At 36.7% G+C, this 27932-nt stretch overlaps 1 protein-coding gene across 3 annotated transcripts; it reads right to left on the reverse strand.

Moving 5' to 3' along the window:
* Window positions 1-216: 216 nt before the first annotated feature.
* On the reverse strand, window positions 217-27932 carry PRP4K (pre-mRNA processing factor kinase PRP4K). Of its 3 annotated transcripts, none has more exons than XM_087707520.1 (17): window positions 27805-27932; window positions 23330-24526; window positions 18822-18992; window positions 18202-18354; window positions 16508-16589; window positions 14478-14688; window positions 13986-14059; window positions 13493-13583; window positions 13149-13296; window positions 11488-11625; window positions 7452-7605; window positions 6494-6608; window positions 5560-5711; window positions 5203-5289; window positions 3258-4050; window positions 2056-2685; window positions 217-1298 (listed from the first exon to the last, which is right to left on the reverse strand). In XM_087707520.1, exons 1-15 carry the CDS (start codon window positions 27912-27914, stop codon window positions 3847-3849), a joined length of 3087 nt encoding a protein of 1028 aa, XP_087563646.1. In that variant the 5' UTR covers window positions 27915-27932; the 3' UTR covers window positions 217-1298; window positions 2056-2685; window positions 3258-3846. The 3 variants fall into 3 exon arrangements, with proteins under 3 accessions (XP_087563646.1, XP_087563645.1, XP_087563644.1); XM_087707519.1 differs by having other exon boundaries at window positions 217-393; window positions 1253-1298; window positions 2056-4050; XM_087707518.1 differs by having other exon boundaries at window positions 2056-4050.

The following is a 27932-nucleotide window of genomic DNA, read 5'->3' on the forward strand; positions in this document are numbered from 1 at the left end:
GAACATGATTAGTTTGTAAAAAGTATCTCAATTCTCTCACCGGGGAGTGGAGGAGCAACCACTGGAGAAACAGTAAATGAATAATGTGACCTCTTTCTGTTCACCATCTATTAATAAATTGGTTCTGTGTTACCAGACTCCTGGCACAAAGTGTTACTGAACCCTATTGCAATATAGAAGAAACAAACTGAAAAATAAGCTTTATCAGAGGCAATGTTAAAAATAGAAAATGAAGCTTTATTAAAGAAAATTTCTGTTTCGTGCCGATTCAAAACTTTGTGTTACAGCTTGTCAATTTCAGTGGCAAAAACATCATCCTGAAATTTTCAGACTGGTTCAGCTTCTTGAGCACATCAAGCCATGTTAATTTCTGTCACAAATTTTCCACTTACCCTATATAGAAAGGGAAACATATTATTAGCAGAGAATTCAATAGTATTTACCAAAATTGTTCCTAAGCATTTTTTTTTTGTGTTTATAACAATCTATGCAGTAGCACAAAACACCAATGAACACAATAAAGCATAAAGTACTTAAAATATATCCCTAACTCTGAAATACTGTTACAGAAGTTAGGAATTTTAAGCATCACTTATGCTTCTTCATAACCTCCCTTTGAGGATCTTTTGTTAAACTTAGATTGGCCTCCATGTTCATAACATCTAATAGGATTGCTGGATAAGGCAAAAAGTAAACTACCACTACAGTATGGATTGGATTAGATTGCAGAGTTTAACAAAACCAGAATCCAAATGGGTCCTTTTATACAGACATCCAGATTCACATAACTCTGTTGCTTAAAACAAAGCAGAAGGCCTGAATAATTTATGTCACTTTAACAGAGTGTCACAGAGTATATTAATAGTTGGCAGCCCAAATATACTTTAATATATTACCTCTATGACTATACTGTTATAAAGTCTTTAAGCAGTTATGTCGGCAATCCTATAACAGCATTTGATTATACTTTGAAGATATGCATTGAGGCTCTATTAATGGATTTAAAATATAATCAGTTGCCTATCTCAGTTTTACTACAATAAAAATCTTATCATCCAGAAATGAAGCAAACATATTTTTATAAAGAAAACCAAAACGAAAAAACATCACCACAAGAGTACTATGCTAAGAACTGCCGGCATGAGAAAGTGTAAATGAAGTCTATATCTGTGAGCTGTGAACAAAAGAATATTTTTTCTTTTAAAAAAAAAAGACATAAGAATGTTTTGCATATCTTTTAGAGAACAGAAACCTTTGTTCATGTCTTCTGGTTGCCATCATCTTCATTTGAACGGCACCTACAACACAAAGAATAAGTAAACAAGCAACTTTTGTTTTTTCTTAGGAAAGTTTAAAATTTTTTGTAGCCATAAGTGAAGTAAGGGAGGGGGGGGGGAGAGGTTGTAGCTGCTACTGGAATTGTCATGACAACTGTCTTTTATTATTTGGAAGCAGGGACACGAACAAATGGTGAAGGCCATCACATTTTATGACATGTCATATTGCCATTAGATGTGCAAGGGAGGCTGATAGCACTGTCAAAACAGCATGCCCCTTTACTGTGTGTGCAAAAGACTATCAAGTAATAAACATCTTCCTTTCAGTGAAGTTGCTTTCTGTTTCCTGCACAAACAAGAAACATTTTAAATAAGTTGACAATCACATTTACTACTATTTAAGTAACTTTAGAGAGACAGCGTAGAGGTTTCAAAATAGACATTATCAACTATTGTTGTAGCTTATTATTCCATTCTAGTAGGGAACAGCTCCTAGGAAGCATCCCAACAGCAAACAGTAGGTTTGGCTGCACTAAATATGGTTTCTCTTTAAGTACATGCCTTTATGGGTTTTAAAAATCCTTATAAACTTCGGAATATTATAAATCATCTAAGTTTTAGCTAGGCAACATACACGAATCATCTGCTTTACGAACTGCTTTTAATAAAAAAAATATTGGGCTGGCAAACAATTGATTCAGTTGGGTATCCTCATGATGAACAAACTATTTTTAAAGTCGTTGCTAAATGTTTATCTACACATGCTGTCAGAAATAACCTTGTTAGGAAGGTGAAGATGGTGTCTCAGCAAACCAGACCCCCTGGAGTAGGCGTTGAGTGGCCTGTGACTTGCTTTCCTTTGTCTCTCTCAGCACCATCAAAAAGGAAAAGTAAGAAAAACAGCACAAACATTAGTTAAAACCTGCATCTAATTCAATAACCTACAGGAATAAATTTCTTAACAATGAAAGCAGACAATTATCTGCAGGGAGCTTGGGACAATATTTACATTGAATTGTCAATAATTAATAGTCTAAAAGGGGATCGCCTCTTTTAGCAATTGTTTTAATTACAGGTCTCTTAAAAAGGAAAGTTCTTCTTATGCTTTACCTGAGTCGGCAACGCCGGAGACAAAAATGCTTTAAAAAGGGCTACCAATGCCTTGTTCACAAAAGACTTTATTATCTAATGATGCATACCGAAAACATACAGAAATCTGCATGGTCCACTTTACATGCAGCAGAACAATCTTCACTTTACAATAAGTGAATGTCAACTATTTTATGCAAGAGACAACACTTTAAAGTCACATTTCTTAAAGTTTCATTTACAAAAGAAATAAAAGGTAAAGAAGCAATTACCGCTTTTAAAAAGCAGCTGCTTTGTTCAAGAGTGGAAGGTTTTATGCCTGTATTGAAAGACAACATGATCACAAATAATGAAAACAATGAACAAATGAAAACACCTTTAGCATAAAGCAGTACATTTTCAAATGACATACAAATAGCTAAAAAAAATAATTTGTGGTGCTTTTCTATCTGGCCAAGAGGAGATAAGGACTTTTGGAACCAGAGCTTAGCATTTGTTTGTTAGTAAATGAAAATGACTTAAGTACTGGTTTTATGCCATCGTGAACTGTATTTAACAAAAGGTATAAAGTCTTATGTAGCAAGTTGATATTTTTTAAAAAAGTAATATAAACAGTACACTGAAGGCGCTCTCTCCATCAAGTGCACACTCCTCCACTTTTTTTTCCTTTGAATGTGATGATCAAACACAAGCTGGAATTATGCCACAGTTGTAATGCCAGAAAATAATATATATATAGATATATATATTTATATTTATATATATTTATATATAGGTAATCTCCTTTATAAAACATGCAGGGAATTCTGCTACAGTGACCGATTCTCGTTTGTCAGTTGATCCAGTACAATTAACATCTTAAACACCAGTGATGTTGATGGTTCAGCTTACCTTCAGTGTACTGAAAGTTGTACGCAACCTGCTTTAAAAGAGGAGACCATCCCTGTGGGCAGGCTCAAGAAGGAACAGACCCCCTTCGGCACTGACTACACCAAGGGCATGCTGCTGTGGCCTGCACGCACACACCTAGGAAAATGTAATATAAACAGCATTTATGCTGGCCATTTTTCAGAGACAAAAATGAAGCCAAATTTGCTAAAAACCAAAATCAACCACCCAGTCTTACTGATATTTCATCACAGGTTTTTTTTTTATATATATATATATATATAGTCCATGTGCGCATGTGTGTATTATTTGAGAGGACCTGCAACCATATATATTTTTAGCACTGTACTCCTGTGCAGTCTTGGCAATTAAAATAATTCTACAGTGGAAAAAATCTTCACGAGAGACAAACAGATTTACTCTAACATTTCTAAAAGAAATAATCCGCCTTTGTGTTAATTGAAATATATCATTCTTCCTCAATTTTGCAGGGGAATTATTTATAGGTTATATGTACATTTATAAATTGCAGTGAAACTTCATCAGTCTTTGTATATTAACTATTCAAACCCTTTGAATATCTTCGCTGGATTTAAATTTTCTCCTGGATGAAGGCATGCTGTAGGGCCTGGTTGATACTAATCCGCTTAGCCGGGTCTAACATGAGGATCTGGTCCAACAAGTCCTTCAACTGGTGAACCTTTTTGCGCTGGTCTTCGGGGAGGCGCTGGCACCCAATTAAATCTGCAAGCAGGTCCTTTGTTGGGTTAATGGTGCTCATCACAGTCACTTTTTCCTACCAAGACAAGGGCATCCAGCATTTATTTTCAAGATAAATGTAAAAATTACAAAGAATACGAAATGGCCAGTCCAGTTAAGAGATTACACATTTTGCAATTGAAATTTGGCTATTGAAAGCCAAATACTTTCCCTAAATAATAACTGCCCCATGGCCTTAGTGCTGTCAATTAGAAGAACAGGAAGAGGAAAATAAAACCCCAACAGTATTATGACTACAGGTAGTTCTCAATTTACAACAGTTCATTTTAGTGACCATTCAAAATTACAAGACTTTAATGCATCTTTTTTTTTCTTTGATCTTAATGTTTTAAGAGTTTAGGTGCAGTGGTAAAGCTTCAGGAATGGCACCGTAATTTAACATCAAGTATGATTCTTTGTAGCCTAGAGTCATAGCTACCTGTTTCCCATAATGTTTGGGTTAAAAAAACCTAGATCTTTAAGAATAAGAGCATGAAGAGGACAGAAGGATCTTTTATAAATAAATGCAACCAAACCAAACGTTTTGGTCAGCTCAAGTTTACCCTACTCATAATATGACGCTAGTCGTCACTTATAAAGCCCTTCATGGTATTGGACCTGGGTACTTGAGAGACCGCCTGCTGCCAATTACCTCCACCAGACCGATTAGATCCCACAGATTAGGCCTCCTCCGAATTCCATCCACCGGCCAGTGTCGACTGGCGACTACCCGGAGGAGAGCCTTCTCTGTGGCTGCTCCGACCCTCTGGAACGAACTCCCCGTGGAGATTCGCAACACCACCCTCCAGGCCTTCCGCAAAGCCCTTAAAAAATGGCTGTTCCGACAGGCCTGGGGCTAAAGACTTGCTGCCCCTATCTCGAATGGTATGATTGTTGCGCTTTTAAATTATGTATTGTTTTGTGTTGTTGTCAACGGTCTGTATTCCCTTTCCCTTGCCGAGTTGTGAGCCGCCCTGAGTCCCTTCAGGGAAAAGGGCGGCATACAAATGAAATAAACTCAAACTCAATATACACCCCCCCATATATTTGAATTCTTTACTATACCTCATAATTGTCTGTAAACCAAAGACTTTGATTTGTGGAAGATTCTTACATATCGTAACACCTTCATGCAACGTTTTAATTAAGGGATGCCACAGAAAGCAATCTTGCTCATTCTATTACTTACCCTTTCTGTTACTTTATCTACCTCTATGTACATAAAGTTGAGGTTTTGATCGAAGTGCTGATCTTTGAACACTCCTTTTCGGATCATCTGGAAAGAACAGCATTAAAAAAACATTAAAAGTGCGGCTTTTAAGTGTTTATCCTAAAAACAGTAAACCCGTTTATTTCAATGACTGGTGAACACAAAAATGTTTTCTTTAAATGAAAAAAGACTTTCAATCATTCTGTCATACACTATAGGTTTAAGTCCAGGAAACTGAAACAAGTCTACCCCACCCTTCCACCTAGTGTTGGATATTTCAAGGGGGAAAAAACCACCTCGTCTTAATTGATTTTTATAAGGATTTCATTTCTTTACCTTGTTTGGCATCTTTCCTTTGAGGTCCATAGCAAGTTTCAACATATGATTATTGGTTTTCCCAGCAAATAATATTTTCCCAGTGTAAAGTTCATACAATGTACAGCCTACAGACCACATATCTATACCGTAGTCATAGATTTTGCCTATAACTAAAGGAGAATGATTTTAGATATTTGGTCATATTAAACTACAATAAGTATCATTACTTTTTCTAAAATCAGCCTAGCAGAAAAGAAAATGAATTATAACATCGAGAGTATATGCCACTAACTGTAATTTTCCTCTTGTTTCTTCCTTATTTTGTCATTTACAAATAACTGATGGAAATACTAGCTGTCTTCTGTAAAATCAACTATTAAGTGGGACATGAAGAGAGATTGGGTAAAATAGTACGGCATGATATAGCAAAGTCTGAGTCACATTATACCGTTTCAAATGTGCATCTCTGACTTCCGTTCAATCGGAAAAAGCAGGATGAGTAAGAATACGTTAACACACGTGCAAAATTCCATGTTAAATTCTTCATCTGTTAGGCAGATAGTCAGATGATGCAGGGGCTCCTCCAGTGAACAGAAAGAAGGACCAAAAAGGATAGATGAACCAAGTTGTGAGGAGAGAATCAACCAAGAAGGGAAAAAAAGATTGGGACGAACAAACTAAGGATCGCAGAAAAAGGCAAAAGTGGTGGCATAGTTCTCAACAAGGAAAAAAAAAAAAAGGACTTAAATGAATTAAAGAGGTTAAAACCCCAAACCATGAGGTAGTGTCCCCTACCTTCCATTCAGCTGTAATTTAAGCTTCAGATCCCAATTTCTATAGATATTTTCATGTTAATTAGGGGTTATACATATCTGATATCACACCAAAGAATGATATCAATCATAAAATTCTAAATTAAAGTTCATTCTAAATTCAGAGTAGATTAACTTACTGATTTCAGGAGCACGGTAAAATCGACTAACAAGATACGGTGTGATATCATTGTCAGCAACATGTGAAGCTGATCCAAAATCACAAAGTTTTAAAATGGTTTTTGATTCGTTCACCTAAAAGAAGTGAAAATAATAATTATGGATAAAAGTAGTAAGTGGCACTACTATATGTGTGCGCGCGCACACACACATTCAATAGAAATCCCTTTTTTTGATAATTTATTATACACACAACACACAATAATCATTACACTTAAATGATCTGCTATAGACTATTAAGAAATAGAATAGTGGACACCATAACCCCTTGGTCCATAATCCAGGTGGATACTTTCACATTCTAAGCAAAAATGTCAAAATATTGAGAAGTTTATGTTGCAATGTATTGATCTTACTTGTGAAGGTGCTACATTTCCTATTAAAGAGGAGTTTGTAACAACATTGTCAAAAACAACTGGAATTTAAGCACTTGATGATAATTCAATAAAAATGAAGTCACAATAATTCAAACCATAAGCCATACACATTTTCCCACTTTGACATATAATGGGCAAAATACTTTTCTACATATCATCTGAACAATGTTTTGCATTTCAATAGAAATCCCTTTTTTTACCTGCCAGGGTAATCCCTAAATTATGTTGGGGCCAGACACACAAAATACAATGACAGTATGGCAACGAGAGCAACTGATATGGCAATAAGGCTGTAATGTTACAGATGAAGGAGGAAGAACCATCATACTAAACATTTTAAATAACTTTTGCAGAATACTCAAGAAGTTAAGATAGTCAATTGTAATGTATCTTTTATTGCATTAAAATATTCTATATCTTTATATACTTTGCAGGATAGAGATTTTTCATTCTCATAGAAGCTGAAAATTAGCATAAATAATATAATACTTCTGTCTCTTTCAAAGAAATATGCTATGGAACTATAACTGAGATTACCTACCAAAATGTTATCTGGTTTGATATCAGCATGTAAAATGTTGCATCTTTTCAGAAGTTTCAAGGCCAGGAATAACTGCTGACTATAGGATCGCACAGCTTTTATATGGAGACCAACATCTTTTCCATATTTCTTTAGAACTTCTCGTAAATTCATACTAAAGAGAACCAATACAATGAAATTTTTAAAAGAGGTGGAAAGAGGAGTTAGTACTTGTTAAAATTATAATATAGTGGATTTATAAATCCTTTGCATGAGCAGAAAAACACTTGGGATTGCTCAAGATGTTTCCTTAAATGACTTTCCTTCTTGTGAGCTAGAAAGCCATAAAAATCCATAATGAATGATTGGTTCACTTTAATTTCTGCAGCATTTGTCCAACAACATCCACAAAAAGGTCATAAAATCCAGTCCAGTCACTTGATGATCCACTTTACAACAGTCATGACTTTTTATTGTAATTGCCAGGCTCAATTATATCATAACTTGAGGACTGTCTGCATTGGAATATTTTCTATTGGCTATTACTTGATGAAACAAAATTCAAGAGTTCAAATGACCTGGGTACTTGAGAGACCGCCTGCTGCCAATTACCTCCAATAGACCGATTAGATCCCACAGATTAGGCCTCCTCCAAATTCCATCCGCCAGCCAATGCCGACTGGCGACTACCCGGAGGAGAGCCTTCTCTGTGGCTGCTCCGGCCCTCTGGAACGAGCTCCCCGTGGAGATTCGAACCCTCACCACCCTCCAGGCCTTCCGCAAAGCCCTTAAAACCTGGCTATTCCGACAGGCCTGGGGCTAAAGAGCTTCTGCCCCCCCCTTCTCGAATGGCTGTTTGTACCTCCTTTCCCTTGACTGAGTTGTGAGCCGCCCTGAGTCCCCTTTGGGGAAAAGGACAGCATATAAATGAAATAAATCCTAATCCAAATACTGTATTCTGCATCCAGACATCACAAAAGCCTTTTGAGAACTTCAGCCATAGAAAGAGGAAATGAGAACAAGCTATTTGTTCCTCTATTTCTCCTCCCCAGGGCCACATGTATAGAAATGGTGACAATTCTTCTATATTATTTTTTGACACATACAAAAACTGCCCAATGGCTTGTTTTTAATCATAACTGAGAAACACATGGAGGTTTGCAATTCTGAATGTATCCTGAAGGTTAAAAACATTAAGACTTAGGAGAGACACATCCAGAAACCATGTTCAACAAACCTATACAAAACTAATAATTAAATTTCCAGAGCACAAGGGAATACAAGTAGTGCTCAATTTACAACCAAAATTAAACCCAACATTTCTGTTGCTAAGTAAGGCAGTTGTTAAATGAATTTTGCTCCATTTTACAATCGTTTTGCCACAGTTGTTAAGCCAATCGCTGCAGCTGTTAATTGACTCATTCAGTGATTAAATAAATTTGGCTTCCCCCCATTGATTTCGTCTGTCAGACGCCAGCTGGCGAAGGTTACAAATGGTGAACGGGACAATGCAACTGTCATGAATACATGCCGGTTGCTAAGTGCCAGAATTTTTATGATGTGACCACGGGGACAGTGCAACGATAGTTAAGGTGAAAACCAATCACAAGCCATTTATTTCAGTGCTGTCATAACTTTGAACTTCATTAAACAAATGGTGGTTAAGTCAAGGACGACTTTTACATAGAGTTTACACACACATTAGAAACACAACAAGCCAGTTCATAGGTGGGCTTTGTTTAGCAACTGCCCCCTTTAGTGACCATTTGCAGTTACGACAGCGATGAAAAACACCCCTGCAACCAATGCCTGTCATTTATGAGCTTCGCAGGTCTGCAAAGCAAAGGTGAAATATGACAGGAAGTACAGTTGCTGGTCCCAATTGTGATTGCTACATGATACCTGACAGTACTGGCATCAATCTTCACATTTACAGTTTACATTATAACATCAGTAGTGTTACTAGTATTCATGGCAACAGTCATTCTCTTTGCTTCACCAAGTAAGTATGTTATCCACTGTGAACCTTCAGCACTATATTTAAGTAACTGCTGTTTTATCCTAATAACCCCCCCCCCCTCAAATTCCAAATCACCCCAATCTAAGCCTATAATTTTGGGAACATGAACGGAAGACTCGGCAGCGGATCTCCAGAGTTTGGAAGCTGGTTATGCTCGGAGTATGGCAACAGCAGGAGGGCGCTCTGGACCGGCCCTGCAGGGAGAGGCTGGGCATGTTGAGGCAGGGAGGCACGCGAGCTGGAGGCAGAACAAGTGCTCACGCAACCTCTCTTTCCAGACGGGCAGACCGCCACGTGGCTTAGCGCCTTTGGGATATTACTGGGTCGGTGAGTGGTGCTCTGTCCAGCTGGAAAGGGGGGTTCCAGGCGGTTGCTCTTGAGTGTGGTCACCTCATGGCGGCTTTATTGCGCTGCTGTGACAGTACAACACAACCATTTGCCCCTGAGGTTGTTCCCGGCTCTTCGGGTGCCCACTCGCAAGAGAGCAGCCACCTGGCAACCCCAAATTAATAAGCCCCCCCCCGATAAGGACCAAGCAAAATGGGGGGGGGAAATAAAATAAGACCCTGTCTTATTTTCAGGGAAACACGGTAATGGTTTATTGATTTATAACTAAAGTAAATACAGAATCCTCAACTTACAACAGTTCGTTTAGTGACTGTTTGAAGTTACAATGGCACTGAAAAAGTGACTTAGGACCATTTTTCACACTTACAACCATTGCAGCATCCCCCATGGTCACATGATTTATATCCGGATGCTTGACTCACATTTATGACAGTTGCAGTGTCCTGGGCTTACATGAGCCCCTTTTGAGACCTTCTGACAAGCAAAGTCAATGGGGAAGTAAGATTAACTTAACATCTGGGTTACTAACAACTGTAGTGATTCACTTAACAACAAGTGGAAAGGTCGTAAAATGAGGCAAAACTCACTTAACAAATTTCTCAGCAACATAAATCTGGATCTCAATTGTGGTCTTAAGGACTATATTAAAAGGGATTGTCGTATTTTGATTTTTTCCCCCACTTTATTTTCGTCAGAGAAAAACATTTCTCCCAATTGCTTCAAACTTTCAGGAAATTTTCCATCTCTAGTTCTGCTAAAACTTTCTCTACTCTGGACACATTTCATGCTGCTCTGCAAGGTCAATTAATCCACAAGAGGAATCTGTGATAGGCATGGTGGAGTGTAATAAATGAATGGATGCTGCGTGAGATGGATGGCTGCATAACTGTGGCAGATAAGAGTCTTTATCTTCTTTGAAACTAGTACAAAACTTAACACACAAAATTCATTTTTACAAAAATCTGTAGAATATTTTAAAAATGACTCATTATAAATATATGTTAAAAATGTTTACATAGTATTTTTTACTCTTCAAATTACTTGCAAAGGACTATTGAAAACAGCAGATGTGCTAAGTTCATTAACTAGATTTGTATGAAAACCAAGCAGCTAAGCAACAGATGGGTGATTGTGAAAACTTATTTGCATTAATTACAGTATGGATGTTTCTTAGCAACTGCAGAGTGTTACTTTTCAATGTCCACTTCAAATAAAACTGACAGAAATTTGATGCTCAGAAAACAAATTATCTTTTCAAGCTGACAAACTGCTTCAATATTTGCACAGAACTTAAAGGATTTTATGTTGTGTTTCAAATACACATTAAAAATGTATGACTTCAACTTATTGATTTTATACTGTTTCTTCTTTGTCAGAATTCACAAAGTTAATATTTTATTATTTAATCAAATATTATATGTTACAACTATTGGATAAAAACTACTAATATATGACAGAATTGTCTTAAATTTGCTGATTGGAACAGGAAAGCGCATGTGTACCCCTAAACTGTAAATACATGAACAGATTTATATTAATCCTCAAATATGTTCATTAAATATGAAAAATGACATTAAACTGGTGGAATAACTATTTTGGAGGCATAAAAACAATGTAAAACTTCATAAATCAGTATGTTATGATAAAACGTATTTTTAAAGGGGCTTAAATTTACTTTTGGATACATACCTCAGAGGTTCAAATACTAGACAAAGGTGCTGCTTATGGTAAAAATGTCGGAACAAACGTAGACAATGAAATTTGTCATCAGGGTCTGCATCATTGAGTTTCTTCAAGAATTCCAGTTCTTTTAAACCAGTTTTTTGCCTGAAAAAAATTATGATTTATTACAGTAGCAGAACACAAAAACCTAACTGCACTTCCATCTATATTCAATCATGTAATTTTCAATGTTATAGTTTTCCATCAATATTTCAAAAACATTCCAATTTAAAGTCCATCTCCATTCAAAACCAAATCAATTAATAAAAATGCAAATTCTGGGCACACTTGGGTTTTTTTAAATGCTGAAATATGTTGTTGTTGTTGTTGTTGTGTGTGTGTGTGTGTGTGAGAGAGAGAGAGAGAGAGAGAGAAAGAGAGAGAGATGCAGAGAGAGAGACGGAGTGAGAGGCAGAGAGAAAGAAAAAGGCAGAGAGAAAGAAAAAGGCAGAGAGAGAAAGAGAAAGAGAGAGAGAGGCAGAGAGAGAGACGGAGTGAGAGGCAGAGAGAAAGAGAAAGACAGAGAAAGAGAGAGAGAAAGAGTGAGAGAAAGAGAGAGGCAGAGAGAGAGAAAGAGAGAGAGAGAAACTATGAGAAATAACATTTTAATTCTTACGTATTCCTTTCCTATTAAATGTAGCAAAATCTGGGGATATGTAAACTGTTTAGGCATACAGTATTCCAAGCATAGGAAGAGAAGAAGAAAAATGCATTGGACATATTTTGGTCCATAAAACAGAATAGGACTGCCTTATTCTGGATGTCATTGAGAACAGGCTGTTCCTGGTAGAGGTGGCAGTGTAATTAAGTGGAGGGGGAAAGGAAGACTAGGAGCACTGGTGGCCATTGAGGGGAGACAGAAGAGGGAAGGAATTGGCAAAAGTTAAGGGTAAGAAAGCCAATGAGATATGCCATGATGAGAATCTGCTCTTTACCGGGGATATCACTAGGCAATAGCTATGGGAGTGCAGGGAAAGAAGACACTGGAAGGTAAAGGAAGCAGATCAGTGGGATCTGGCAGGGTAGAAGCTGTTGAGGGTAGCATGGGAGGTGTGTACTAATGTTGCCCCACTTGCCCTGCACAATTAAGCCAGGATTTCACTGCAATTTGCTCTGGAAAAAATTAATAATAACCCTAAAAGTCAACAAATTTTCAATTTGCCAAACTGCAATTGACCCAATATGGCTCAAACAAGTTTCTCAGTGAAAATTTATTGCAAGCTTGGAACAAAATATAATTTCCGTTCTGTGCAGAACAACTAAAGTTAAGGAAATAGACAACATTTCAATTTTTCTGTAACATGGCTAAGTCACTAATAAATATTTAGACGAGGCCAAACAATTCCCATTTTCCCACATGCTATTTGTTAAATTACGAAAAAACATTTGATTTAAATATATTAATGATTTAAGCAATATGACATATGAAAAAACCCTGTTCTCTAGTGACTAAAACGAACTGTTGAAGTCCATGAATTTCAGTTAATTATACATATGATTGATGAATGTGGCACTTGAAATAAATAAATAAATAAATTCTGCTCATCAGGATTTCTTTTATATTTGTTATTTGCTATTATTACTGAATGGCCCAATACAATCAAAAGCATTTGAACTTTCTCACTTACATAAGTTCATTGTTTCTAATGATCTTCACAGCCACTTCTTGGTTTGCTCTCGCCATATCTCTGGCTCTAACCACATTACTGAAAACTCCTTGGCCAGTGTAACCATAGACGTTGTAACGTTTATCTAGCACTTCACCTATGTTAACACCTGGAACAGGGAATGGAAAAGAAAAGCATGTTAAGATGCCCCGTACATTCAAAACAAAGCACCAGAACTAGTGAGAGCATGGCTACATACAAATTAGTTATGCAGAATGAAGACACTTTAATAACATTAAAATAGACATTAATTGACCAGTTTTGTTCAGCAGATAACACGAAAGAAATTTAGCAACTGTACTCACGGTAATATCCTTCAGCATCCGTCCAGTTATCCCTGAGATTTGGATTTTCTTTGAAATCTTTTCCAAAGCCAGCAGCTCTAAGACGTGCACTCTGAAATAAAGACAAACCTTTTCAGCACATTTTAAATATCTATCTATCTATCTATCTATCTGTCTGTCTGTCTGTCTGTCCGTCCATAAGCATACAATAATTTGTGATAAGTAATATTAAGCAACCTATACTACAATACCTTTTACTAACCTAAGAGTAAGATACTAGTTCATAGTTAACTAAAGTTAAAAGTATTTTAATGTTTACCCATTTATATCCCACTGAAAAATTGCAATCACCCCTTCAAGATTGTAAAAACGGTTGAAGAATCATATTTAAAATCATATTCTAAACTTTCTTGAAATAATTTAGTGAGTTTTAAGAGGTTTTTATATATTTCTTTCATTAAAACAGTTCTGCATTTCAACAATCATGATAAAATATATCTATTAGTACACTTACGTCAAAATATGCGGCAAACATATCATCTGATTCTGTAAACATATCAGGAGCTGTGATTTTCTTCTGAGATGAACCTTAAACAAATATTTAAATAATTAGAACAAAAGAAAATGAAATGATAAACAAGTTTATACACACACATTATACACGGAAATGTAATTAATCTGAGATCATTTTGGATGACATACACACAATTACAATCCATAAATAAACCAACAATCCATAAACACCTATTGTGCTAATGACTGAATAGGAATTTGTAAAGTCTATAAACTTAAGTCTATCAAGATGAATATATTTTTGTCTTCAGTGTCTCAAGTCCAACAGTGACTTCAGTCATAATTTAGCTAATTTTCTATTTATCTACAAGTAACAACATTATATTCAATTATAAAGACATAAATTGCTTCACTTAGCTGTCCTAATGTAAATATCTTGCTGTTGATTGGTAATTATTCTTTCAGAATGTATTAAAAACTCTGTAATTGTTACCATTATTCTGTTCAACTGCCATGAGGTTGTGTTTTGCTTTCACTGAGGCTTCAAAAGTGTCCACATTTTCTCGTTCATACTCTTTAACATCAGCTGTGACTCGTTCAAGAATGCCTTCTGGTGAGTTGGAACGACTGCGAGTGCTGCTTTGAGGGCTGCTTGGTTCAGATGGCGCTGACATGTTACTATCCTCTGTTAAGTACTTATATTTCTAAAAAAAGGAAAAAAGCCATAATTTATGTTGGATTTGATGATGAGAGAAATAAAAATGTTCCTTACACTTCCTCCAGCATTATTAAAGAATCTATTTACTGCGCCTTCTGGACTATATATCTGCATTTTATATCTCTTTATGTTTTTGCTTAGTTCCTGAAGCTCAAGAATTAAGATTCTGCTATAAAAGCAAATCAACTTCCTGGTGTGCAAAAGTTACGCCCCTTCTTGGATATGGAGGCCCTTCGCGAAGCCACTCACGCCCTGGTCATCTCCCACTTGTACTATTGCAACACGCTTTACATGGGGCTTACTCTTGAAAAGTATCTGGAAGCTTCAGCTGGTATAGAATGTGGCTGCGAAAGCTAGACCGATTAGATCCCACAGATTGGGCCTCCTCCGAATTCCATCCGCCGGCCAGTGTCGACTGGCGACTACCCGGAGGAGAGCCTTCTCTGTGGCTGCTCCGACCCTCTGGAACAAACTCCCCGTGGAGATTCGAACCCTCACCACCCTCCAGGCCTTCCGCAAAGCCGTTAAAACCTGGCTGTTCCGACAGGCCTGGGGCTAAAGAGCTGTTGCCCCCGTCTTGAATGGTATGACTGTTCTGTGTTTTTAAATTATGTATTGTTATGTATCGTTTATTTTTTATTTTTTGTCTGTACCCCCCCTTCCCTGATTTGATTTGTTAGCCGCCCTGAGTCCCCTTCGGGGGAAAAGGGCGGCATATAAATATAATAAATGAAATGAAATGAAATTTGGTTGCCCCAAGGGTGATGCATGTAATGTTTTGTGATGTAAGTTGCACTGGTTGCCAGTTTGCTTCCAAGTCCAATTCAAGGAGTTGGTTTTATATGCTTTAAAGCACTACATGGCACATACTCTTCTGGAAGAGTTTGAATACATGGCTCTGCCAACTCCCTTAGAGCACGCAACCTTGGAAGTTTTTAAGTACCTTAAAAGCCCCCCCCCCCCCTCCCCGGCCACCTTTTAAACTTTGTTCTATTCTTGTTGTAATTGCCTCCTCTTATTGAAATATACTATTTTTATGTTTTTAATCGTACACTGCCCAGAGCTGTTCTGTGAGATGGGCAGTCCATAAATTTGATTTATAAATAAATAAATATGCATTCTGTCAATTCTAGACTGAGAAATCTGTTTCATACTGTATATTCCAAACTGCAATAGCCTGGCATCAGTCTATTTCTTCTTAACCACTTTCCTCTTTCAGCTGCCACATATGTGGGAAGATACACAGTAGCAACCAATTATGCCAGAAAATGTTTGGAAATGCAAGGCCATTTTAATATCTGAACACGCTCTAGCAGTGTTTCTCAACCTTGTCGACTTGAAGATGTCTGGACTTCAACTCCCAGAATTCCCCAGCCAGCATTCGCTGGCTGGGGAATTCTGGGAGTTGAAGTCCAGACATCTTCAAGTTGACAAGGTTGAGAAACACTGCTCTAGCGAGTACGAACTACATACAATAGTTATAGAAGTTTAAGAATTCCTCAGTTTTCATAAATTGCAAAGATTTCCTTTGTGCAACCTTTTAAAAAAAAAGGCCCTACATTATCAATGTTTTAACAAATGCCATTCAGAGCCATTACAACCTTGAATAGTAGGATTATTTTAACACCTGACAATTACAATTACAACCTTGTGTACATGACATCTGGAATTTACCAAACTTTTTATTTAAAACGTTTATATAGCCATCTGGACAGCTCCCAGATGTTACAAGTAAATGACATTTCTTCCAATAAGTCTACTTAAAATTTTAGCCTGGTCTGAATAGAATTAGCAACATAACAAACCTGCACAATTGCTTGCCTCTGTAATCTTCTTTGCTCAATTAGAGCTTCCTCGTCTTCTTCTTCAACATCGAAGTCTTCAAGGCTATCATTATATAAATTAACCATTTGACATCTTAGTACTGTATGTACTGATACAAGGACACGTCTTCCCAAAATAACATTCAACATTCTTGGCCTGAAGTTCACAGAAAATTTCATCTCTGTCCTTAGGCAGCAGCTATTTTTCTTTCAAGAGAGCCGAGGTGGCGCAGTGGTTAGAGTGCAGCACTGCAGGCCACTTCAGCTGACTGCAGTTCAGCAGTTCGGCTGTTCAAATCTCACCAGGCTCAAGGTTGACTCAGCCTTCCATCCTTCCGAGGTGGGTAAAATGAGGACCCGGATTGTTGGGGGCGATATGCTGACTCTGTAAACCGCTTAGAGAGGGCTGAAAGGCCTATGAAGCGGTATATAAGTCTAACTGCTATTTACCTTATCTTAAAAGCTTCTTAATTAGAAATTCTTCCTGAAGAAAGCTGGTTAGAGGGAAAAGTGGATTTTCCCTCATGCTGGGATGCATGTCCATTTGAGAGTTCTCAACTCCATCACTATCAGGAAGTTCTACACTTTTATGGACAAGAATTGTTTCATTTTAAGGAATTCCAGGGAACTGAAAACACTTCCCCCCCCATTCATAATAGCAGTAGACTTATATACCGCTTCATAGGGCTTTCAGCCCTCTCTAAGCGGTTTACAGAGAGTCAGCATATTGCCCCCAACAATCATTTTACCCACCTCGGAAGGATGGAAGGCTGAGTCAACCCTGAGCCGGTGAGAAATAATGAAATGAAGCTGCCTGGGCGGCTTTGGGTAGTCACACTCTCAGTCAACTCATCTCATAGGATTGTTGTTTTTGGGGAAATGTAAGAAGGAATAGGTTTTCCCTGAGTTATTTATAAAAATAATGAAGGAGGGATTAAAAAAATTACAATAAATAAAAATTACATGATCTAACTTATATTTATTTCAGTTATTGTATAGGGAAGACTAGTATCCCTTTTACAGGTAGTCCTCAACTTACAACGGTAATTTACCCTGGAACTATGGTAGTAAATGGTGGTGGTAAATGAGTTTTATGTGGTTTTTTTTTGTAGGGCAGTCATTAAGCAAACTAAGCTGTTATTAATATTTTGATAAAACTTTGATACAATCAAGATAAATTCAGTTCGTATCATTTTTTAAAAAATCTAGGTGGGGAGGGGGTCAACATAAGATAAGATTAGTCTAGGAAGAATTGTTCTTGGCAAATCCATGCTGACCACTGTGCTGCTTTTAAGGTGCTTACAAAAGAGCTCTCCTTATGATTTACTCTAAAGTTTCTCCAAGTATTAATACAGATATCTAGCATCCAACAATCATCCAGTACTTCATCTGTTCCCAGGATTTTTCATAGTTAATATGTAAATATTCAGTTTTATTATTAAACCGCTTCAATAACAATCCAGTTTCTAGATTTTTAAAACAACTGAAAAAAATCATTTTCCTTACCATGTTTCTATCCCATCTTAGTGAAAGAAGCACTGGAACAGCATAATGACCAATGCAACAAAAGCAAATCCATTGCAACATACTTTACTTACTAGTTTAAACTCACAATTTAAGGCTTCTTATCATTCCAGGGTACTTCTCTATATGAGATACTGAAATACAACACTTACTTTTCATCAGATGAAGATTCTTGCTCAATCTTCATTCCTTCGGAAAGGCTTCCCTTAAATTTATCTTCTATTTTGCTCCTGCTCCGTCGTCTACGGCCACCTCGTGATCTGGATCGCCTTCTCAAACGAGATCTACTACGCCTACCCCTGTCTCTGAAAATGGATTTAACAAAATATGTACTTTTATAACAACCATATTCATTTTGTTTGATACTATTATTTTAACATCTAGATTAACAACCGTATCTATTTTACCAGTCATGATATTAGGATAATATATTTTTACTCAAATATTTACTGACAAAAAGGAATATAGAATAATCTGACACGAAGTTTCAGCTGCAAAATTGGAAAAAGTAAACTCATCTTGAAAAGAATCATTATTTTTTAGCATAGAGATATGATTGCACTGCATCATGTAACAAAAGATAACGCAATCTTCCCTATTGCAGAGCATTACACATTCTCACAATCTACTTCAGAGGGACAAGAGATTTCAGGATACCAATGTATTTTGATGGCAGGTGGAAGCCAGATGGAGAAAATCAACCCCCTCATGCTAATGGAAAATACCACTTGTACAATGTTTATTTTGCTTAGAAACTATACAGCTGATATACCTCCTCCGAGGAGATCTACTTCTCCTTCTTGGAGATCGGCTATGTCGAAGTAGAGAGCGAGATCTTCGTCGAATTGGAGACCTGGATCTTCTTCTTGAAGGAGACCATCTAGGTGGACTGGCATCTTTTGATCGCTCCCTTCTTGAGAGGATGTCATCTCTAGTTCGTGTTCTTGAAGCAGGTAAAAAAGAAAAAGGAATTTCATTTTAGATGGAAGTCACTTTAAAAGTTCAATCTGAAATTAAACTAGAAAATAATATTGAACAGATAAATTTAAACAAAAGAAAAATGTTACACAAAAGGATGACGTTGTTACCTAACTCAGACTTAGGATCCGCATCTTCTGATGATTAGCAATCTAAGTGAGATTTGACAAAACTAGTTCAGAAGCTTTAGAGCAGGGGTATCAAACTTGTGCAGTCACGGTGGTGTCATGTGACATATTGGGACTCCCCCCCCCCTTTGCTAAACCAGGTGGGGTTGGAGCCAGCATGTGACGCATCTGGCCCGAGTTTGACGCCCCTGCTTTAGAGAATATTAGGCTGGAAAGATTTTCACAATCTTTGAGTTAAGTTTATAGCTGACAAGGAATGAAATATAACTCAAGACTTATTTCCTTAGTTTACATTCTAAAACCAAGAATCTAGAAAACAGAAACTTAAATAATACTAAAGACAGTGTTATTTCTAAAGAATGAAACATCAGGATTTATCAGCATCTAAATTTACATGAAATGTTTAAACTGTATCTTCATATACATTAATTTGAACTCCTGCACTTGTGTTTATGTAGTTATTAAGAACATGTTTTTTTTAAATGTAACAAAGCAAGAATACCACTACTGTATAGATTATTTCTTTGAAGTTTGCAGTGATGCCAACAATATTAAAATTATTAATGTGCATGATAGGCTAGAGGGGGCATGTCTCTTTGTGAATCTATCATGAAGAGCCCAGACAACTAAACAATCACTTTGTTCTAGTGAGCTGATAAGCAGAACCTGAGAATAGATGTTAGTTAGCGCCCCAAAACAAATGGGGGCTGCTGAACAGATAAAGAAAAAACAAAACTCCATAAAAAGAAACAGGACTCTGATAGAGGACACTTGTGACTAACAATCTGAAATGGGTCTAGAAAGCCCGTCAATATTGGCTGATCCTGAGATGGACTGGAGAGGCTGGATCGATGTCACCAGTTTTATTTTAAGAGTAGCTCCTCAAATGGACCATGTACAATCCAGAAACCTAGACTGGGGACTAGAATCTACCTGCAGAGACGGTCCAGGTAGAGAAAAACCTACTTCTACCAGCCAGAGCCTAAGCAAAAATGTAATTATTGACTAAGATGCATAAGATTCACTAGAAAGTTCCCTTTAGCATGCATTTTAAATCTCAAGCGGTGGCTTTATTCCATCACTACTCATAGTATATTTTAAATTTCCAATTGTGATTGCATTCCTAACCTGCTGGCTATTGGTGAAAATGGGCAACAGAAGGGATTAGTTTATCTGATTACAGTTTAATTACTTGCAGTCGTAAAACTAGTCTGGAAACAATAAAGTGAAAATTCACAACAGGCTCCACTGTTATCCAAATTGTTGTAGGAAAATATTTTAAAATGTTACGCGTAAGATTTTTCTTTAAAGGTATGAAAGTAAAGCCAGACTCTGTAATGATAGATTTACAATGATTACAATAATTTGGGTGTGTGGCAGATAAAAACTGAAATGCTTAATCTAGAAAAATGATTCAAGAAAGCAGCCCTTGAGGATAAATCATGCCGTACAGTTTAGGGGGGGGGGGGAGATTGGTCAGCTGAGGGAGGCAAAAAGTAACATTTCTTAACTATCACATTTTTTTTTTTTGCTTTCTTCAGCAAAGAAATATATTCTTTTCTTTTCAATATACTGCCTTGCATTTCAGAAATATAATGATTCTGGACTACAAAACTGAAGATATAGTGTAAGCATATCTATGTAAACAAAAAAGGGTGAATTCTAATCCACTACTTTTAAAGACATAAATGGGACAAAGGTAGCACATATATTTGAAATGTAGTACACTAGACAATGTAAAATTGTGATTTTGCTTACAGAATAACTAAAAAGATTCTTGCAATAACCTATTTTTCTTTCTCTCTATCCCTCTACGTACCTACCTATCTACACTCTCCCTCCCTCCCTACTGTATTTCTCTCTCTCTCTCTCTCTCTCTCTCTCTCTCTCTGTATCCATTTATCTACCTACCTACCTACTCTCTCTCTCCCTACCAACCTACTGTATTTCTCTCTCTTTCTCTTCCTCTCTATCCCTCTATCTACCTACCTACCTTTTTTTTTTATTTGCCTCTTCAAAACCTGGGTGCGTCTTATACTCCGAAAAATACGATAAAGCTTAATCATATTGTATAAAATGTGCATAAGGAAAGCCTGAAAATTTTGTTTTCCCCAAGTTTCAAAAGCTTCTCATCACTCAAAAGGTTTTTCTTTTCATGACTGTATCTTAGATCTACGGCAAGTTAAACTTGGTGAATTGGATCCGGACTTCTTGTAGTGGTGAAATGGACTTCAACATAAGAACAGAGATGCCCTACTAAATCAGACATTGACCCATCCAGCGGTTTCTTCTTACAGTAGCCAACCAATTGAGCAAAGAAGCTTAATAGTCTCCCACGCAACAGATGGCCTTCAGAGGCAGTCACACAGCCATCAAGGTTAATAGCCACTGTTTCCTATAACTTGAATGAATTGGTCTGAGTTTTTAAAAAAAATCTTTTCTCTGTGCCGATACTTTCAGTATTCAATTTCATGATTCTAATTCTAGAAATTTGGAAATTCTCCTTGTCTATTTTATTCACACTATCTATAATTCTGTATACTTCAATCATATCCCTCCTTGTTTATCTCCTATCTGTAAATCCCTGTGTCACAACATTCTTCCCAGTTTAATGATTTAATAACGAAATAATAAAATATCACATTTAAAAGTTATCAGAAAAAGTATATAAACAGCATATTGATAAAAATGCATTTCTTTTGGTTACTTAACAATCCATCCAAACTAATGAAAATCTTACATTAAATCATAATTAAAAGATTACTGATATTATTGTTTCTATGTTAAATGTGGAAGTTTTGAGTCAACTCAGTATTTTAGATTTGATTCTCTACCTATGCCTGCCACCCAAAACTGAAACATACATCGCCAAAATTCACTGTCACAAGGTTCAAAATCGAAGAATCTGTTGCTTCAACAGATTTTGTTTTATGTAATTTGTGAATTTTATTTTATAACAATTATAGATATACAGAAATAAATTCTACTGAATTTGAAATTCTTTTAAAATATGCTGTATTTTAAAATGCAAAAGACATTAATATATTCAATGACTGCACACTAATTTAAGCATTTGACAGCTATCGCTGAACTGATTTCCAAAATAAAACTATAGCAACGCAAACACTAATTAGATTCCAATATACAAGCAACCTGAGGATTGTTTACTAAAATATTTTAATTTACATTAAAAGTTATTTAATCCCTGTTTACATTTGGCTGATAAACTACAAGTACAGAGAAATAAAGAGAACAAGCCTAATTTCTTTAAGAAAAGATGTGTTAGTCAAATTAGAATTCTCAAAATACAAATATATTTATTACTATATTCAATGTGTTTTTCGTTCTGAACAATACAACCACACCTCAGATTGTCATACAACCTAGCAATTTATCTGCCAATTAGGAATCCACCTGATACCTCTCTTGTTAATCTCTGAATTGCACTGCATCTGCAACTTGCCTTATTACCCAAGAGATATTAAGGCTCCCTTATAACCATTTGCATTCACTGAACCCCAAAAATATGGGTATCTTAAACAAACCCCCAAAATGATTATATAATATACATTGTTCTAATCCCTTCAAGGTAAACTGACTCTTGCCATAGATATGTTTCTCCTTGAATTTGATTACTGCTAGAATATATTCTTATGTAAAACAACCTTTAGTCTGTTGATTTTTTTTGTATAGTAGTAGTCATTAGAAGAAGGGAGTTTCTACTGAAAATAACAGTACTGCAGAGGAAACCAATGCAAATGACTCAATTCATAATAATACAAGTCACAGACTGGCACTACAAAAATAAATAAACAAATCACGTGCTTACACATTCTAAGGTTTTTCTATTCACTGCCAACTCACCCATTCTATTGCATCCTATATAAACATTTATTTATTTTTATTGCACATTCTTTAGGTCCCTCCAGACTTCATATTCTAAAACAGGATCCATTATTCATGGACAACTTGCAATATAACTAACAGGCAGGAAGTGACATGGATTTTGCTGATTTCTTACACCCCCAATATATCATCATAATATATACCATCCCAAAGGCAGATTTTTGGAGCATGCAAGAATATTGGTAAAAATTATCCTCCACCACTCCCACGTTCACAATTGTTAAGTAATGTCTAAACCAAAATCATTATCTTTTTCAATCAGCATTACCTGGGAGAAGAAAAACGTCTCCTTTCTGATTCTCTTCTTTTTCTATCTGCTGATCTGCTCTTTGCTCTCCTACCAGGAGATCGATTGCGAGATGGTGATTTACTCTGTTTAGATCTGCGATCATTAAGCAGGGGTGATCTGCTGCGTCTTAGTTTATCTCGTAGTTTTGGGGATAAACTTCTTCCTTTAGGACTACGACCAGGTCTTTTACTGGGAGACCGGTTTTCTTTCCCTGATGACATATCTTTTGAAGGTGATTTGATGAGCTTCTTTTCTTTTTCAGTCTCAGATCTCCTGGATTTTCGATCTTTCGATCTTGATTGTCTATCTTTGGATTTGCTTCTTTGTTCTATGGGAGATCTGGATCTTTTGCTACGATCTCTAATTTTATTTTCATTAATAACCGGAGATTTTTTACGATCTCTTGATTTAATCTTCTCTTCTGCTTTAGTTTTATCTTCAGGAGGAGACCGTGACTTCCTATTTTTTTCTTGAGAGCGCCCTTTAAGGGTTGGAGATTTTGACTTTCCTATTTGATCTTGAGACTTTGTTCTTTTAGAGGGGCTTTTAGATTTTTTTCTTTCTTTGGATTTACTTCTAGTAACTTTCTCTTTTATACCATCAACTCCTGACTTGCTTTTCTTTTTATCAGCCCTGTGCCGAGTCCGTTCTTTTGATCTGCTCTTACTGCGTTTCTTTGAACTTTTATTGTCTACAATCTCAAGCTTTCCCTTAACATTTGACGATTTATTTGCAGATCTGGTTCCGTTTCTCCCCTTATCATTGATTTCTCCTTCTTCTTCTGAACCTGACTCATATCCTTGTAATATTAATCCCATTCCAGATTGAACTTTTCCTTCCATTAGCTCATTTTCAAGTTCAGCTTTTAATAATGCTCTTTGTTTCTCTAAATCTTCTAGAGGAGCTAAGAAGTCAATTTTAGTTCTTTTTGCAGGCCCATCTTCTTTATCAGAGATATCAGCAACCTCCTTTCGTTTATGTTTCTTATGTTTGTGCCTATGTTTATGCTTTTTGTCCTTATCTTCTTCTGAAGAATGTTTGTGTTTCTTATGTTTGCCTCGATGTTTGTGTTTCTTTTTTTTATGTCGACTATGTTTAATTTGTGGTTGGTCTGCTTCTGAAATATCTCCATTTTCTTCATTTGCACTTCGCTCCGATATATCAGCTTCTTCAATTCTGTAAATATATTTCAAAAAGCAGAATCTAAATAAATTTAAATCAACAAAATATCTTTATGGTATATTTTCCAATCAGACAATTCTAAGATATTTACATAATTTAAATCATTTTCAGACAGAGAGATAGCAAAATGATCTACTGGGTGTACATAGGTTTACTTCTACTGTTTAGATAAATAAATATCACATGACAGAATTTAAGTGGTAAACTATCTAGAAAATGAGTGGAAATAGTTTCCAGTTATATAGGTGTAATATTTAGAATTTCACACAAAAAGTAGAAATGACGAAGAAAAGAGTAAATGAAATGCCAGGGAATTAGGTTTGCCATCTTATGACAGTATAAAACATTCTCCCTTTGACTTGCCTTTAACAAATATGAATGGAAAATTTTCTGGGATCCATATGTTCTATTACGGAAAACTCTGGCAATTAAGATATATGGTGCTTGCTTTACAGGTGATTGTTTCAAAAAAACTGACATTTAAAATACTTTGCAACTGCATATTATTTAACTGCTTATTAATCTGTTGATTCTAATACTGAAACATAGTTTACAAAATTCTTATAACATTTTTCTCCACATCAGAATTTTTATTTTTTGTATTTAATTTACAACTCGCCTTTATTATTTTTATAAACAATTAAAGATAGTGAATATATCTAACACTCCTTCTTCTTCCTATTTTCCCCACAGCAATCCTGTGAGGGCTGAGAGAAAGTGACTGGCCCAAAGTCACCCAACTGGCTTTCAAGCCTAAGGCAGGAGTAGAATACATATGTGGATTACCCTTTTAAATCAGAAATCTCCCCCTATCAATATCTTTACCCCTGGAGAAAATGAGGGAAATGAATAGGCACCACCTCTACCAAATGTTATATTTATGCCATCCTGCCCTCACATAAGTTTTTGTCTGACCAAATGATGGGCATGATTTATGAAAACAATAGTAAGGATCTAGCTTTGAATGATAAAGTAGCAATTAATTTCGTAAGTGTAAACATGTCTAATTCAGCTTGCACTATTAATGCATAAATTACGAGTGTCTAATACAAAAATCCGTCTAGCTTGATTTTTTTTTTAAAAAAAAACAACCAAATGGGGTCCTATAGGATGGGCTGGACAGGGAAACAGAGGGCAGCAGACAAAGGAATAGGGGGAAAAATGAAGTAAAGAATGGTGAGGAGCAAAATATCACCTTTGTATCACTGAGGAGGTGGAGAAGGAGCACTAAAGAAATGTTGCTTAGCTCAGGATCTGGTCTACCCTTCCTGCTCCATCTTGAAACATTAGATGGATAGTGATTCAAGGACAATGAACAAGAATGGCAATATATGCAAAGAAGGAAAAACACCAAGGCATGTGCAGAATGAACAACTGTACAGACAGATCAGAAACTGATCATTATTCATTATTTGGGGGATGAAGTCATTGCATTTGTTTCACTGTATTTAAAAAACTGTTTAATCAAATGGAATAGATCTTTAAAGAAGCTGAAGTTTAACATTTAAACACTGTACTTCACTGTCTCACTGTCAAAAACTTATTTAGTATGTCATTTTTATATCTAAAATTGTTTATAGCTATTGAAACCCAGCCAATTTCAGTGAATTTGGCAAATTTTCCTCTATAATATTGTGTACAAAGCACCTTGGAATCTAATACTAGCCAATTCATTATGCTGTTGGAGGCCACCTCCACTGGTCTTCAAAATTATAGCCAACAGTCAGTGGGATAATGCAGCCTGGTCTCTAACACACTTGCGTCTTAGTGCCAGTTGTTAAATCAGTTAAGGAGAAGGATCAAATTCTTCTAACCCAGGGGGTCAGCAACCCGTGGCTCTGGAGCCGCATGTGGCTCTTTCAGCCCTCTGCTGCGGCTCCGTTGCTCAAAATACGCATCACATATAATGTGCGATACCCGCCGGCACAAGATTTATTGAGCTTTTCGACCATCGGTAGCCCAACCATAGATAAATCCAAGAAAAGTAAAGTTTCAGAAGAAAACAGAAACGTTTAATTCAACTACATATGCTAGTTCTGTGGCCTCTCAGGAAATAGTCAGACACAAGGAAGGGTTTTGTGGCTCCCGGTGTTTTCTTTTCTGTGGGAAATGGGTCCAAATGGCTCTTTGAGAGTTTAAGGTTGCCGACCCCTGTTCTAACCTTACTGGAGTCCACCATAATTTATGGGGAGAGTACAATTTGTGTCACGCCTTCATAAGGAGCAATACCTCTCCCTTTACAAGCAATCTGACTGTCACCTGAAACACATTACAATAAACAGTGAAAAGGAAAAATTGATTAACGAACCAGAATACAGAGATATACAGAGATTTTTTTTTAAATGGAGGCTCACATTTCCATTTTACCCAAGTCCCATTTACCTAAAAAAAACAAAACATCTTTTTTAAAAATTCATTTTGAAATAAGCTTGCACGTGAACCCTTGCTCTCTTTTTTTCTTTTGTTATATGGTTTCTCTATTTAAAAACAAACAAACAAACCCGATCCCTGGTTAAGGTTTTTTTTTCCCCCGTCTGTCCAATGTGTAACACATACGTTTATTTGGGAATATAATTTGGTTTCTCTATTTAAAAACAAACAAACAAACCCGATCCCTGGTTAAGGTTTTTTTTTCCCCCGTCTGTCCAATGTGTAACACATACGTTTATTTGGGAATATAATTTGGTTTCTCTATTTTAAAAAAAACAAACAAACCCGATCCCTGGTTAAGGTTTTTTTCCCCCCCGTCTGTCCAATGTGTAACACATACGTTTATTTGGGAATATAATTTAGAAAGGAAAAAACACCCGCACGTGTCCAATCCTTCCACACACGGTTTGATGAGGGAAAAGACGACTTTCTTTTCAAAGAGTCGGGGTTTTTCCCCCCCTATAGCCCCCCTCTCATCAGAGGATCGTGGGCAATTATAAGTTAACGGCCGTTAGGGCGAAAGCAAAAGCCTCGGACGAGCTTCCAAGGATTTGTGTCGTATTTGTGAAGCGATAAAGCGGCAGGAAAGGTCAGAACCGTAAGACTATAAAATACAGGGAAAGCCCGGTCTCCGTTCCTGAGGAGAAGCCACAACTCCGGGGTCAGGTCTGACCAAGGCCTCCCCGCGACCGTTATAACAGCCCCGTCGATGGCGCGTTCTAGGCCCTCCGCTCGCTTCCCTCCTCCCCCTCCGTTTCCTAACTCAATAAAACGCGCCTAACGAGGCCACACATAGTTATCGTCTTTAAATATATATATATATAAAAAAGCAGCAGCCTTACCCGTGTCCCCGCATTGCCAACTCCACCAACGTCGGGGCGGCCATTTTGAACTCCCAAACTCCTTCTTCGCCGCCGCCGCCAGCGCTGAGGGAGGTTGGCGAGTGGCGCATGCGCACTAGGGACGCATC

Source organism: Thamnophis sirtalis, unplaced genomic scaffold (assembly GCF_051295495.1).
Source record: "Thamnophis sirtalis isolate CommonGarterSnake01/CBP01778 unplaced genomic scaffold, rThaSir2_p1.2 scaffold_2, whole genome shotgun sequence".
NCBI lineage: Eukaryota > Metazoa > Chordata > Lepidosauria > Squamata > Natricidae > Thamnophis > Thamnophis sirtalis.